Source organism: Melospiza melodia, chromosome 1 (assembly GCF_035770615.1).
Source record: "Melospiza melodia melodia isolate bMelMel2 chromosome 1, bMelMel2.pri, whole genome shotgun sequence".
NCBI lineage: Eukaryota > Metazoa > Chordata > Aves > Passeriformes > Passerellidae > Melospiza > Melospiza melodia.
In genome coordinates, this window is record NC_086194.1 from 120,546,856 (window position 1) to 120,563,741 (window position 16,886).

General features: G+C 40.6%; 1 protein-coding gene across 3 annotated transcripts in view; it reads right to left on the reverse strand.

Moving 5' to 3' along the window:
- Positions 1-16,886, reverse strand: part of LDLRAD4 (low density lipoprotein receptor class A domain containing 4) — a 242,350-nt gene that overhangs the window by 166,292 nt on the left and 59,172 nt on the right. For all 3 annotated transcript variants that reach the window (XM_063165658.1, XM_063165650.1, XM_063165643.1), the window contains exon 2: positions 16,180-16,637. In XM_063165658.1, coding sequence (XP_063021728.1) covers positions 16,180-16,219 — 40 coding nt within the window. In that variant the 5' untranslated portion in view covers positions 16,220-16,637. The remainder of the gene's footprint in view (positions 1-16,179; positions 16,638-16,886) is intronic.

Genomic DNA, 16,886 nt, shown 5'->3' on the forward strand with positions numbered 1-16,886 from the left:
AGGAAGAGGTGAGAAATGAGGGCATGCACAGTTGTCAGGAAACTTCTGGTCCATGTATTGAATCCCTTGTGTGCCCTTCGATTGGTCCCAAAAAATCTTCCCAAGGCAAAGGAATGTGCAAGTGGAATGTAGGCAGAGCTTTGAGAGGAGCCAGGGATCAGAAAGTAGGAGGAACATTCAAACTGACAGAAAACTGCAAATGCTACAAAGAAGAAAGTGACTAACCTGCTCTAGCAAAATTCCCCTCGCAAGGACGCAAAGCTGTGTGGTTGTCCCTGAAGCCAAGGTGATTTGACTGAGGAGCATGAAACCAAGCTTTAAATAGGCTGCTTGCATCACATATGACAGGCCACAAAATAAATACTTTGGCTACCAATGAGGTCTGTAGTGAAGTCTGAGGGATGGGAACAACATAGAAAACTGAAAAGCAAATCACAGGCTCAACTGCTTCATCGGGTTTTTAGCACAACTTGATTTGAGCTTAGGTAAAAGAGTCAGCCCTTCTGGCTATACCCAGAGTGAGAAATGTGAAGGGAGAACAAAGCAAAATGGCTGAAAGTAACTTTCATTCAGGCACTTCAAAGAAAATAAGGATATGTGTCCTGATGGCAAATGCTGAAATTACTAAGCTGTGGTTTATTGTAGACATGGCAGTTTAATCAAGGTAAGCATTATAAAGAGACAGGTTATCTTTTAATTGATCAACAGATACAAGTGGAGAAAACAGGTCAAGTTTGGAGCTTGCAGACCTGTCATTCAGGATCTTTCTCAAAGACCTCAAGAAGGAGTTGCAGTGCACTCAGATTGTCTATTTTCTCCAACTAAATCAGATGGTCTAATAAAAGAAACTACCACCTCCTATAATTTATGCCTTGTAGAAAGTACTGATACGGGGATGTATAGCTCCACATGATATATTTCACAGCAAATGGAACAGCTCTTCTCAGTAACAAGAATACCCATGAGATCATCAGACTTGCAATGTCTTCCAAAGTCAGCCTAAGTTATTACAGGGAAACTGAATCTCCAGATATCTAACAACATCCAGAAGAATAAATTTCAGAAGGAACATTTCATTTGACACACTATGCAGCCACACACCTGCCAATACCAATATCTAAACTCTAAATCACATGCAATCTACTCTTCCTGACACCAACAACAGTTGGTCAGAAGAAGACACAGAACTATTAAGAAAGTAACAATTGCAAATTTCAATTACACTATCATAGGAAGTAAAAAACAGAGGCACTTTTTTTTCCCAGAGAAAATACACTGAAATAAGACAACTGTTATTACTACTGAGAACCAAAAACCAAAGTTATGTCCTATCTCCAGCATGACAATTGTCATAGCTTTTCCAATTACTTTTATTTTAGTCTTTGTTCCTTCAATTTTTATTATTTCAATTTCTTGTTTTAACACAAAACTATTTGCTGTTTTAAGGGGCAGTTTGAATTCTCTGTAATTCTTTCTAATATACAAACTCAGACAGCTAAACTTAACTGATTATTATTTGTTCAGAATACAGAAATCTATTAAGTGATCTTATAACCCAAATAACATCGTGTCTGCTTTTGTTGTAAAACTTGACAGAAGAAAGAAAAAACCCTAACAGTATTATTAATATTATTTCAACCAAGCTGCAGAACAAACTTAAAGTAAGGAGGGAAGGGTTACTGTCTCACTTCACACTAAACTATTTAGTAATTCTTAACCAACAACAGTATCGATGGCAGGTAAAAATATTCTCACTATGTTAGAACATTTGCACAGTAGTTAGAGAATACATTTCCACAGTGGACCAGAGCAGTAATGCATCTCCCCCTATATATCTGAATCTTTATGAAACTTGAAATACTCTTTTCTAAAAGGACATATTTTTCAATTTTGTCTCTTCTGGTAGACACATTTAGCAAAACTAAGTGTTCTTAACTGTTCAAGTTTTATTAAAATGGGAGCTCTTTAACATGAAGACTACATTGTTCTTTCATTCATTTCTAGTTTCTGAAAAACAGTCTTGAAAGATTAGAATACAATAAAGGCATGAGGGTCTGCAGATATTCTACACATCACCCTCACAGTTTGAGCTGCACTCTGGAAACCTCGTAACAGTCAGAAGATATTGACAATCTTACATAATATTAATCAATAAAAGAATTCACTTTGGAATGCCTTTGTAAAATTATTTCTATTTTTATCACTCAAGGATTATTGCTGCACTTAATTTAACGATTCATTACTACCACAGAAGTAAAATGAACATGTGAGGTTAACAGCTATAGCTATTAGGTGTAACCCAACCAGCATTATACTGCATAATTGATCTACTTTCTTCAAGAATGATATTCAGGAAAAGGGAATTACTACTACCATCTCTATAAATAGCACAGAAAGCCTGGGGCAAGTGTGTGGGATAATGGCAAAGACGAGAGAGAGGAAAATGGGAGCGCACCAAGAGTTTATTTATAAATATCTGGGAACTCATTGCTTGGCATCATGTAATGTCTACACAGTCTCACACTGATCGAACTTTTAGAGTGTGGCTCTATATTTAAGAAGACAAAAACTAAGAATGAGCACACTAGACTTCTGACACTCTTCCCCAAAATGAATGTAGCTCTTTCCCAGTTGAAACTGTTTCAAGACTGTCACTGCAGGGATAAGATTTCCAGAGTTTGTTCCCTGTACAAGTATTTTTCTGATCTAGTGTTGGCAGAACTTTAGCGTGGTTGAAGTGACAGCAATCACTGTTAAAAGAATCATCTTAACCACTGTACACACATGTAATTCTATCTTCAGCTTTACCTTCTGCAACCATCCCAAGTCAGGCTTTGATGCTCTTCTGCCTCTCCAAGAGCACTATATCCAGGTGGAGGCTCAAGCACACATTTCTTTCAGGATGGAACTCCACAAGTCCAGTTCAGTTGCAGACATTGTCCCTAGGTCTCACTCCTCTTGCCTTCCATCTCACATGAACAAATCCAGCATCCCATTGCCTCTGAACAGCTGGAAAGAAGCAAATTCACTTTCTCCAACCTCCTGTTAGCAGGAGACTACTATCTACTCTGGTAACAACAAAGCTGTCTTGTGGGCTGAACCACAGTGCCATGAATGGGGACAACTGGGGGATTTTGTTCCCAATCACAATACTAATTGAAAGCACAATGCCAATATGGCAACAGCTGATTTTATTTGCATGAGAATTTTCTCCTTCTTGCTTGTCCATTTCTGGTTTTAATGATGGTTTATGTAGCAGAAGATGTCCCTTAGCAAACTGAAGAATCTTGAATGCTCATTAAGAGTTTTCCTGGAGATGAAGAGCTCATATGCCTGAATACTTGTGGGGTTTGGCATCTTGTTTGTTTGCCTTTCAAACAGACCACTAGATGTAGTATGAAACAGAATCTTTCCACAAAACTTGCCTTTTTGTCCTTCAGATAAAGCAAGTCACATAAAACCCAGGACTTTCTGAGGCTCTTCAAATTATGTCTTAAGATACCACATCAAGTCAGATCCAAAAGCGTATAATGCAACAATCCAATGAGCCCGCCTGCATTACATTAATGAAATTATATTTTGCATTTAAAGACCTTTGAAAAAAAAGTGACACTAATATGGACAGCTTTATTTGTATTCATCTCACTAAATTTTGTTCTCATAAATTTCAATAATCCTGCTCTGTAGTTGGCAATTCAATGACAGAGTTTCTTTAAGCCTTTTAGTAATATCCCATATACTTTAAGCAGTCTGGTATCCCAGCACCCTCTTCTTCCCAATGCACAATTAATACTTGCAGATGAGAAGGGTTGTTTGTGTTACATATTATGGACAGCTGTAATTGTTCTTCAGAGAACTTCTTTCTAGCACTGCTGGCATAAAGCAAGCCTGCAGTTTCCACAAGAAATCTTGCCAGTTTACATTCATCTCCTCACGGCAGCAGGCAAAAAGTACAAAAATACAACACAGAAAATAGTGCATTAGGTACATTAGTACTTTCTGTTATAACCTCACCCTTCATACAGGGTTTAAATTCAGAGGCTGTAGCTTTAGTCCTCAGGTCTGCCAAGCTCCCGACTCACCTCACATCAATACCGCATCAGTGTCTCAGGTGCCTGTCTGCAAACACTGGACAGCAATACTTTTTCCTTCTGCTTCTATCTTGTCTTTTTTAGATGTTGAGGCTTTAAAAAGAGCTGTCCTTCACTGTTTTGGCACAGTAGGGTCCTAATCTCAGCTGAAGGTTCTTTGGTGCAACACTGACCACTACACGCAGGAGTCATGCTTGAGAGAACATTATCATGTTTATCTCAAAAAATAGAATAACGTGGTTTTAAAGCAGTGACATACTTGAAAGATTGTACAAAGCCACTAAGTCAATGCTATGGCACTTTTTCCATGCATACACTAGAGAAGCCACTGAATAAAAACATCTTCAAGAACCATACTTGTTGCCTTTCTTGTTTGGGCTTGTCCCTCTTTCTTTTATTATGCAGAAACTGTCCAACAATTTATATAAACAGCAGTGGTTTGGGCACAAAGGTTATGATTGCTACAGGAAAAAAAAGAAGTATCTTCAGTTTACAGATGTCACCTACTTCCCAAGTTAAGAAGAGTGAGGCTTTTCTGAACTTTAGCATTGCTGTGGCAGGTCATGTGTCTCTTCAAATTCTCGCTCTGAGCAACTGGAAGCAGATATTATCCTGAAAGTATTTCTTTTGAGATAAACAAATCAAGAATAATAAAGATCAGAAAGAGGAAAAATGGAGACTCATGCCCAAATTCCAATTTTTCCGTTTAAATCAAGGACTGACTGAGTGCACAGCCAGGCTGTGAATCCATCTTCAGCCAGTATAAATTACTGGTTTGTATAGTCTGAGCCTCCAGGATAAACAGACAATTCTTAAACAATTCATAGGCAAGCCAGTCTTCCAGGCTTTTCTGAAGCCATTACCTTGTCCTCAGTCTACCTATCACCACCTCAGCATATGCACACCTACAACACAGGCATCCAGCACTGTCAGCCATCAAATGGCATTGAACAAAGTTATTTTACCCACTAACAGCAGAGACATATTTATCCTCAGAGGCGTGGATTGAAGGTGCTGCTTAGATGCTGGCTGCAGAGAAGGATTCTTCTTGGGCATTTTCATCATGAAAACTCTTCATTGTTAACTCCTCACAACTCAAACAAAGCTTCCTTTACTCTTGCACTTAAATTAGAAGGGAGTGACTTTCTTGTGAAGCAAGTGAGAAAGCTAAAAACACAACAGGATAGAAAATTTTAATAAAAGAAATCAAACCCTACAATATATGAAAGACATACTGCTCAGTCTGTTCTCCATCGCTAACAGATTAATCCTGGGATGAAAGAGAGCATGGAGACGGACCTGTGGCTCTGATGAACAGGGAGAGTGTCCCAACTTGCCATCCATGTATCAATACATCTGCTTAAACCCCAGGGAAACTCATCTTCATGGCTTTCAAAGTTTAAGGATTCAGCAGGCCAAACTACTGGGTAAGCTTCATAGGCAAATGATAGTGGTGTGATCCTAATAAATTATAGTGGAAAGGATTCAACTATGATACAGAGAAATTTTGGTTTGCTATTAAACTCCAAGTTCCTGGGCTCCAGATACTGTCAAAGCCTTCCTGTTTGAAGCTCCCTTGGTTAAGAAATCAGCACAAGCACAGCCTTGGAAAAGATGGGTTTCAGAAAGCAGCATTGTTATTACAGTTATATCATGGTGATGTATTCTCACAGAGAAAAGAGTCTCTCTGGGTGTTTGGAAGAGGCTGGAAGGGCTTGAAGGCTACACCATATTAGCAAGTAATGATCTTACTAGAAACCGACCATTTTGGTTATTCACTGTTGCCGACGGCTGAGTAGAAATTAAAACGGGTGTGATTATCCCTCTAGAAAGGTTTTGGAGCAGAGGTTGGGCAGCCCCCAGGGAGAAAACCTGGGAGAGGCAGAGCGTGGGGTGCACGCCTGGGTGGATCCATGCTGCTCCCTAATGAAGTGCTCCTGCTGAGAAAGCCAAGCCCCAGGATGGGAGGTGCAGCTGATACAGGCACAGGAACACGTGTGTTCACAGAAGGGCTCAGAGCAAGGACTGTGCCAACCCACAACCCAAACCAAACAGCAACAAAGAAAGGCCTAGAAAGAAGTTAATACCTGTGAATCCTGGCTTCTTTTGCTAAAAAAGCAAAAGGTTGTAAATATCAGAGAAGTAAATGTAGCATTTAATCTGTATACAGGGTATTACCTTCTCCTCAGTAACTTTAGGCTTTTCCACAACATTTATCCAGTAATGTCAACTTTCACTTCTCTGTTTATCCAGACTGCAGTCTCTGATTTGTAAAGGCATTACTACTGCACAGAGCAAAGAAACATAACACTAATCCACACTATTTTTTTTGGTGGTAAAAGAAAACTGAGAGAGAGAGAGTATCAAGTCGAATGGGCTGCTTGACATTACAGAAAAACCAAACAGCAAAACATTAGCCCAAAACTTTACCTCACCTCAAGACAAGTGCCTGGGAATATCCCGCATCATTTTTACACGAATAAAATTCGTTTTTTTCTAACAGCATTTATGTTTCCAATTAGCCACTGTTTCTCTTCAGCTTCCAACACGGCACAGTCAAGTGCTTCTGTTGCTTTGCACTGATTTGGGGCTTAGGCTTCCCCTTTTAGCACTTTTAAGTCTGTAACAAAATGCATTTCTAGCCTGCCTCACAGTGGTGCTCCAACACAAGGAGGCAGCCCCACTGCCACTGCTGGAGACCACCAGCAGCAACAGGTAAAAGGCCTTTCCAGCAGTGAAAATACACTCAGCCAGCCATGGGCACAGCCAGACTGCCTCTTTTCCCCTAAAGATAAAAAAAACTCCAAAAGCAGCCCACCTAATTAATTAGAAGGAATTAACAGAAAGCATAAATGGCCAATTTAACAATCAATTTTCACCACTTTTTATTTTTTGAGTTTTACTTGAGGGATGATGTGCATTTTGTCCTTTCAAAAAGTCTGCCTTTTTATTATGATTAAGCACTGAAACATAGCATATTTACAGCTAAATTTATTGTCATATTCAGTCTGGAATTGGCCATTTGGCTGACTAAGTTGTACCACACGAAGGCATCGTGACATGTACTATTAAGAAATGAGAAATGGCAGATGGGCATTTCCAAAGAACCATCAGCTTTGCAAATGGCAATGCTATAGCTGAATATCATCTGCTAAAAATGGTTACCAAAGGTGAGGATCCAGGCTTAACATCCTGCCTGAACATGCTGGAGCATTTCCTCCCACTTTGGGAAGAAGTTTGCCATTTCCAGTGATACACTACTTCATAGAATAATTTTAATAATAGCACTGGCCAAGATATTTCTCTCAATTTGAACTTTCTTTTGCTCTGGTGTGCCCAAACCACTGCTTTTCATTTGGCTCTGGACTGTCAGAATGAGTGGTCCACATACATGTACCCAAAACAACACCTAGACTGAAAACTAAAGGACGTCTAAACTGAATTTAAATTAAATCAAAAATGAATGAAAATTTGATTTAAAGTAATTCTTTGAAATATTCCTGTATCAGAGTAAGTAGGATGTTGCTTTATATGAATGGTGTTATATCATGCAGTAGTCTGTAATTCCAGGTTCGTGGAGAATCCTTTTCCAAGTGAGGGACTCTCAAGTTGTTTCACAGGGCACCCCACCACTGCACTTCCTCTGGAGTCTCATTGGCTTCTTTTCTGCCCTTTTTTGCCTGCTGTTCATTGAGCTCCAGGTGGCTTCACATGGCAAGCCCTCCTGCTGGTAGTGACTGCCACCCAAATTGTCCCCTTAGCAAATGGAAAAGGATGTAGTACTTCGCTGAAACAAGCAAACAGGGAAGGAGGTCTTGCACCCCAATTAAATATAAATTTGAAAGGAGAAGCATTTAAAATGTGAAATCCTTGGCCTGTGTGACATGTCCCTCTGTTTCCAAAAGGACTGCCACGGTTCAAGAAGCAAAGGTAGTACCTGGCCAGTTGAAGATTAAACAGTTCTCCAACTAGACATTTTAAGGGGAACTACCCATTTTCTTGAGGTGAAAGGAAACAAAGCAGAAAATACAGTATTTCACCTACATAAAGTTTGGGATCAAAACTTAAAAGCCAGCCTTGCAGGCTTGAAGAAAATCCTAAAGAGAAAGCATTCTGGTTCTAATCACTGACCATGAGGACAATGGAAGAACTATGCTGAGACCAAAAGCTATCACTCTCACGTGGCAACAGTGCTCTCAAATTCATTTTCACAGTTTCACACTCTTCTGTACTTCTATTAAAGTTTTTAACGCTGAAGAGGAGACTTCCAAACAATGCAATACTATACTTAAAACAGGAGTGGTGAATGTTACTGAATGTCACATATTTAGATGGGAAACTCTTAGAGACCATGGTTATATCTTCTTCCATGTACTTTTGCTGAGAATACTATCTGTATTCCAAAAACTGCTTACCCTAAATAAAACACCTAAGGAATACAATGGAATATGATCTGTTACTATCTGTGTGCTGAGTAAGGGGCATGGCAAAAGAGCAATCTGTTTCTCACAAGAACTAAGAGACAGAGTTGTCTCTGAGTGACACAGTAATCTTGAAAATTCATAAAATAAGAATGCAATTGTTAAGAAACTTGCAAACATTTTAGTAAGGTCAGAACAGTTTCATGAAGGAGATGAAAACAAAACTAGAACAGAGAGGGGTGAGAATTCTCTGCTACATATTCAAGCTGAATTTTTAAATGAAATGTTTATCTGTACTTGAAAATCATGCAAATAATGAAATCAGCAATGTGGGAGATCTGTATTAATGTATAAATTAATTTTCAACTGTTTTCAATATTACACTATATACTTAATATAAGGCATTTAAAACCTGTTTTTCTATTTTACACTGAGCCTCAATTATAATTCTGAGGAAGAAGGCTACCTTCAGCAGCAGATATACCAGTTACAGATCAGTTTTGCTCACAATAAAGAAAACAACCTCAGGGGATTGTTGATTTGGCTTTGCCCTATTTTTGGTTATTCTTTAAAATTACCTTTTAAATATGCTTACTATCTAAGAGTGGCAAAAGTGTTTCTTAAAATACTTGCATACTGTGAAATGGAAGAATGGATGCAGCATTTCTGTAACATTAAAATATTTCTATACAAGTTGCACAGACACAGAAACATGTCACACCCCCAAAAATAAGACATCTAAACAAGGCCAAGCTATAAGGAAAGCAACGGAGTAATATTCCAGCAAAAGGAGAGTTAATACTTTAAACACCCACGACTCCTAATCTATTTTTTATCAATTATTCCAAGAGCTCAACAGAATCTACTTAAACACTGAGATGATAGAGTAGTACAGGTGGGTTACTAACTTTAAAAATGTACATTTATTATCCAGGGAACCAGCAATAAGAGAGCATCATTTTTACAGAAAAGTAAGGCTGGAAGTGCTCCCATGAAGTCCATTCCCCTGCCCCAGGGCAAAATCAACTGTACATAAACCATTCCTGACAGATATTTGTCTAACTTGTTCTTAAAAACCTTCAGTGACAGAGGCTTTGCAACCTCCCTAGGCAATCGGCTGCAGTCCTTAACTACCCTTACCATTAGAAAGATTTTCCTAATGTCTAACCTCAATCTCTCCACTACAGCAAACCTGACTGCTACTTTGTGCTCTATCCCCAGCAGAACTGGAAAACAGTTTCTATTACTTTACTCTTTACATGAAATTTCCATATATTTTTAAATGGTTATCACATCTTCCCTCACTTTCCCATTCCCTAAATGCATAATGGCCAACTAGGTCATATGCAACCTGCTGGAGCAATTTATCTGGTCTACCATGTAGTCCCCTCAAGGAGCCTCCCTATTCTGGCACTGCCACCCCTGTACCACAGACATCTCCACCCAAAATGCAGGCAGTTAAGCAAAACAAGATGCAGGGAGAGAAGCCAAAGTGGATGGCAGCCTCTGAGATTGCCTTCCTGCAAAGAAAGATCCCAGCAGAAGCGACCATGGAAGAGATGCGATGTGGGGAAAGGTACTCACCCCAGAGAAGGGCAGATGAAGAGAGGAAGGGTTGAGTCTAGAAAAGAGGGAGAGAGGCTCTTACACAACCTGGAATTAGGGTGTAGTTAGTTGTCTGGAAGTGGGAAAGGTCTGGAAATAAAGGTGAAGGAAAGCAGTGAAAAGCAGAAAGATTACCACAAGAGTAGGGAATTTGGAAGATAAGTGAAACCAAATGTACAAATGGGGAGGGATGAAAGAGCCTCAATACAGAGAGAGGGGAGGGGATGTTGGCACTGATGGGAGAAGAGGCAAAGAGAGGTTGGGACAACATAAAACACAGGAAGAAATGCAGCAGAAATCCTGTGTGCCAGGAAATACAGCACAGAGGTGGGGACACTGGAGAAGCTCCACCAAGTTGTGTTTCTATGACCATGAGCATCATCTAACAGATGAATTCTCTTTCTCTGCTACAGCAGGGCCTGTGGGAGTGCCAGCCAAGCTGAGGAGCTGCTCCTTGGGAGTAGCCTGGTCTCTCTGGATATGGCCCAAGGTCAAACTTTGGTGAGAATGACTTTCAGACATAAGGCTGCGAGGGATTACGGAAAGATTTGAGGGTGCCATCACTTTCACAGGGAAAGGTGTGAGGGAGAAGATATGCAGCTATGACAGAATGGGATCAGGAGATGACAGGGAAAGTCAGTGCTAGATTGAAGGGCAGCAGCACAGAGCCTCTTACTATTTATTCTGGTTTCCATAGTGCCAGAACTAATAATCCCTCCAGCACTGCTGAGGGTCACAGGGCAGGAATGCCTCTGAGTCAGCCCAGGTCTGACAGAGTTGGAGTTAATAAAATCCTGATGAACCTAGGCTGACCTTGCAAGGTCAGGTAGCTTCATACACTGATTCCTAATCCATCCCACAGTGTTCCCATTATCCTTTGATCATCCTGGATGTCTCTGTGCCACACACTCCCCAGTGATGGAGGGCAGACTTCAGAATCACACTGTTCTCCCAAATGAGCACTCAAAATACACACTAGTGAAGGAAGTGGCTGATTTTAAAAACAGACCTTGGCTGTCCAGAATTGCCACTGCTGTTATCCAGCACTGGTGTGGCACTGGGAATGGCCAGTGCAGAAGGTGCAAAACTTCATGTGCAAGCGAGAAGGTCCTTCTGACCATCACCCCAAAGGAGTGCTGTGTCACAGCCACATCTTGTCATGTCCCTCAGTGCATCAGACACGCCCTGACACAAATCTGGGCTGCTTCTGGCAACCAAGGGAAAAATCCACAGAAAGTTTGAGAGTTACTGCTCTGGTCTGAACAAGACCCTTTTTGCAGTTCCCAGGGGTTATGTTGTCTAGACCTCTGGCCATTCATTCTGCTTTTCTCTGGATGCTTCCAAGAGACCCACAGAGCACTGCTCAGAGCAGAAATAGTACATCAGCCACACAAATGCCAAGTAGACTGGAAAAATCATTTTGCAGGCAGACTCCTGTCCATATATTCTAGCACAATATTCATGGGACAGAATTGTTGATTCATAGCCATTTTCTGAACTCTTGCAACTGTCTGTCTGTTTTCTGCAGACCTGGTGTTTCACCAGTTATTCTACATTTTGATTTGCACAGTTGATTATTCCTGTTGAACTACAATTTAGAACTTGTCCTTGATGAACTGCATCATATTTATTTCAGATCAGTTCTCCAATATATCACATTAATTTTGAATTCTAATCCTGTGCTCAGAGGGCTTACATCCTCCCCCTGGTTGGTGTCATCTAGAAATTTTGCATGCAGATTCTATCATCTAAATCATTAATTAAAATATTGAATATTTTCTGGCAATCTAGGGCAGAATCCCACTTGACAGATCCTTCTGGTTTGACTGTGAATCACTAGTAATTATTCTGAGCAGAGCTTTCCAGCCAACTGTGTACCCACCTTGTAGCCCATTGTGCCACCTTGTTTATGAGAAGCTGAAAAGACTTCCCAAAATCAAAATATATTATTTCTCTGCTTACAGGAAAATTAGGCTCCACTGACAAGGTACCTTCTGGGAAAAAAAAATCCATGCAAATTCATTTATCATATTATTATCTACAGGCTAATTATTAAAAAATACAGTTGACTCTTTGACTCAAACTTTTTTCCCCAAGAATATAAGATAAGCTAGCTACTCCAGTGGGGACATGGAAGGACCCAGAAGAGTTTATACATAGGCGCAGCGTTTGCTCCTTCATAGATTTTTTGAACCTAATCTGTCCTCCAAATGTTCTCCAGTGTTGCCACTAATTGTTCAGAGATTGCTTCAGCTATTTCATCCAATGTTGAAGAGATAATTTAATAAACTCCATCTTGTTCTAAAACACCCATTATCCTATCTCATTAATTTATAATCTGTTCTTTTCCTGCTCTAGTTGGAATTCTTACCTTTCTCAAGGTCGCAGTTCTTTTCCTGCCACTTGATTCCAGACCATCCTTTTAGGCAAAGAACAATACAAACACTTACATGAACTACTCAATCCTCTCTGCACCATCAGATTATGAGTTTTTTAACTGACATTTTGTAATTCCCTGTCAACTAGTAGCCCAGAAACTCGGTCTTCCTCTTATTACTACTGAGAATGTGGTATGTTACTTTGCTATCATACCCTTTATTAGTTGTACCTTGTTCTGTGAACTGGCCTACCTGATTTCACCCTTGCATTTTTCTCATCTTCTTTTACAGTCATCTCCAGTAACATATTGAGTTTCCACCTTACGTATGAGTCAAATTATCGGATCATATAATTTTGTCTCTTCTTGCTCTTTTTCTACTGAAATGCCTTTCATCTGGGCTTTTTTTACTCTTTATTTTGACTGGGAAAGAAAAAGTTATTTCCTTTTAAAATTGCCACAATTTCTCAGGCTTGTATCCCAGGAAACATTACCTATCAGTTCTATGAGCTCAATGCAATATACTTTCTTGCATACTATTGTTTTTATTCTCAAATTCTCTCTTCTCACCTTCTGAAGAAGGACAGGCTCACTCTTTCCTGATTGCTGCCACTCAAATTGTATTTTACCATCATAGGCTCAGCCATCTCTTTCCTAACCAAGCCCAGGAGCACTTCCCTTCCACTGCTATTTCTACATTCTGTAATGCTGAACCTATTACACTCACATGATCTACGGAATTCAGTATTTAGCACATAAAGTGGAAATACTCTAAACCTCTGCTATTGTTTGGTAATATATGATAAAATGACTGGGAGAGCCCATGTCTTGGGACAAGAGCCATCTGCAAGAAAGAGAATCTTTGGCACCAGTGCCAGTAAAATGAGCATACAGACAGGATCAAAATTTCTCCTAGCCATAACTGCAAACCTTTCCAGGTAACAGCAAACAGCAAAGTAGAAAAGAGGTTTAGGAAATACTCTAACCATGGCTGCACAGAGGCATTGTCCTCCCAGGCTTCTTTTGCCAGCACTCTGGTCAGCTGTAAATTGAAATTATTCCTCTGGTTGTTGCAATAGCTGCAATCACTTAGCATGTCTCAATTCAGTGTTGACACCCCCCAGGCTTCAGATATCAAAGCTTTTTTGTACAAATTAGCTCCCTTCTCATGAGGCCATGCCCCCTCTGCTGCTAGCAGATATTGTTCTCTCCTACAGCTAAACTGGCACTCCAACAAAACAAAAGGAGCACTACAGCAAGGATCAGAGGAGCAACCATATGTACTGCCATTACATCCTTATTGCAACTCTTAAATTAGCATAACACACTCCAGTGGATTTCTCTGAGAAATACATACCTACCCAGTGTTTATTATTGCTGAGTACATCATATAAATCTAATAAGGAACAAGAAGGATCTCCAAAAATATAGATAGCAATTTGATACAAGCTGGAAGTTTTCTCCTCATACAAAGGAAATAAAATTCAACCTGTTTCTTTAACAAGTCTCCTGAACGTTTGGTGCACCTTAATGTTTAATAATTCTTTAGTACAGCTGCCAAGATTTGAATATGTTTATTAACATCTTTACCTAAGGGCAATTCCAAAGGAATATAAGAATTTCTTACAGGAGACCAAGCAATCTTCATGCCATTAAGTCTCCAGAATAGGTCTGAATCTGAATCTGCTGGGTTGCACCACTGTCTGACTGTTGTCCTGGGCTTCCAAGGACCCCATTTCACCTCTCTGAATTTTATGCAGCTCTGCTTGCCAGGTGTTTTCCATCCAGCAGCAATCATGAAACCTCAGCTTTCCAACACACCCCTCCCCAAGCACCCTGGTCACAGTGCCAACTTCTGGGAGCTCAGGGGCAGCAGACACAGTGGCAGAAAAGTGTAAAACTGGACAGAAAATAATATAGTAATGCAAGGGTGTTAGAAGTAATAGGGTTTCCAGCAAAGGAGAGAGCCAGGTTAAGGAAGAGAGCAGATATCCTCACAGTTGGGAATTTTGGTGGAAAGCAGAAGAGTGACAAAAACTCCTAAGAAAGAGCTGAGGATTGGCAGTAAGCAGCAAGGACAAGAACAGCAGTGGGGAGCTTTAGGAGTGTGCTGCTGGCTAGACAGAGGAAGGAGAGCCCTGGGGTTGTCCCAGACTTCACCTCTCCCATCAGCACTGGAGCACATGTGGAGGAGAGTTCCCGTTTCCTCTCCTTCAGGACACGTCTCACTGGCACACACAGAAACCAGGCTGTAAATCAAAGCAAGGCAACACAGACAGCTCAGAGCTGCACCACCACTCCAAACTGCTGTGCTGGTGCAGACAGCTGGACACAGAATCACACCCACTGCAGCCAAAACTCCTCCTAAAGGCAAATATTTTATATTAGAAAAATAAATGTCTCGCACATCACTAGTTTATTTACACTGTGGAACTAATCCCTTATCTAGACCTACCAAAACAAGAGCAATATCCAGTTGATTTTCTATGCATTTTTTGCTGCATCTCAGCTGGCTGGCAGACATGGAAACAAAGCAGCAGGATCTGCTCATCCTCTTTTCCTCCTCCCACGTCTCAAATCAGAAACTATCCCATACAGGGAAAGCACTAAATGAACTCCAGCAGACTTTACACTAGAGGGAGCTTTCCTCAGAAAGTCACACCAGCGTGGCATCCTCTTTCTCACTGCATTATTTTTAATTCATCTACAGAGAAATACACCGGACTGAGGTGAAACAATTCCCATTCAGACCATCCAGTTTAGCCAGTTCAAGCACTACAGCAGGCCAGTGGTGAGGAGGGGGAATACAGAGAGGGTGCCTGGCAAGGTCTGCCCAGAGACGTGCTCCAGCAGACAAGATTAGGCTCAACACTGACATGTTGCTGAGAAGCCTCCTGATAATGAGCCATGTCCATCCTGCAGCCTCACCAAACTCCTGTGTTGAGCACAAGAGCAACTTTACAGACCACATTTTATACTGACCCAAGAGACCACTCATGGTTAAGCTGTTAATGAGTACTTTAACGAGGAAAGCTGAGATAAACCTTCCCCAAGGCTCATGGCCATCCATTTCCGAAAGCAGAAACATGGATAACTGTGTTCCTCACTGCTAGTACAAGGTGTTGAACTGATCTTCAAGTAAATTGTTTTTAAATACTATTTAAGTTGAAAGTACTACAAGATGCTAATGACAGTCAGGACCTATTCATTTTCCAAACTCCAGTAAATCATCCTGAGAATATGAGTGGAACTACAACAGTGTCACATTCCTATTTTCTGGAAAAATTGCTTTGCCCAGGATTTTTCTCCTGGGAGGCTCAGAAGTCTCAGAGAAAAAGGAAAACAATAATTATCTGATTTGCTTCTCCTGTGTTTTGCTGCCTTTGAATGTCTTTGGAGATTGTTTAGCACAGATGGTTGTTTCATTGGATTTCTGGTGTGTTTTGGCTCAATGGCCAATCCGGGTCAAGCTGTGTCGAGACTCTGGAAAGAGTCACAAGTTTTCATTATTATCTTTTTAGCCTTCTGTAAGTATCCTTTCTGTATTCTTTAGTATAGTTTAATATTCTTTAATACAATGTAGTATCACAAAATAATAAATTAGCCTTCTGAGAACATGGATTCAGATTCATCATTCCTTCCCTCCAGCCATGGGGCACCCAGCAAATAGAACAGAAATCCTTACCTGTGAAAGCATTTGTGGCCTGAAAACCAGCTTCCTGCATACTGCTCTTCCAGAGAAGCTTGAGATTCCCGTCTCAACCTGTCCTTACTGGAGACAACTGCTGAGCTTGTTGCTGTCAAGTCACTTCCATCTTAGCTCGTCAGAGTCCATTTCTCTTTCCATTCCTGTATCTGGCACCATCCAGTTCCCACCTGTTCCCAGGTCTTTTGATGTGTAAGCAGAAGGGATCTGCACTGAAACTAAGGAGGAGTGTTGGACAGTCCCATCAACCAGCCAGCCAGAGGATTTGTGCCATGATGAATGTGAAAATGAAGCAAATCTCCTGTCAAGACTTCCCTTCCCTTTTACAATTAAGTTCTAATCCTGTGTTCATCCAGCACCATTTTTCCAGGTCTCGGCCAATGGTGACGTTCAATTGTCTCTCCTCTCTTGTGTTCCTCTCCCCTCAGGCACGCTCACTGAGAAATTAAAAAAGAAGAGATTATGTTTCCTGATGACCTGTAGCAACACTAAAATTAACAGACTCCAGGGAACAAAAACCCAAAATACATTATCAGGGATTGATTGTACACATTAAAGGAGATCTTCAGAAGGCAAATCTTGCGATTTTGCTGAGATGCAAAGTGTGACCACACAGCTCTTTGAAGTGCAAAGAGGAACAGTGCTGAGGGTGTCATATGCATCTCTGAGAACATGATATGATTTAC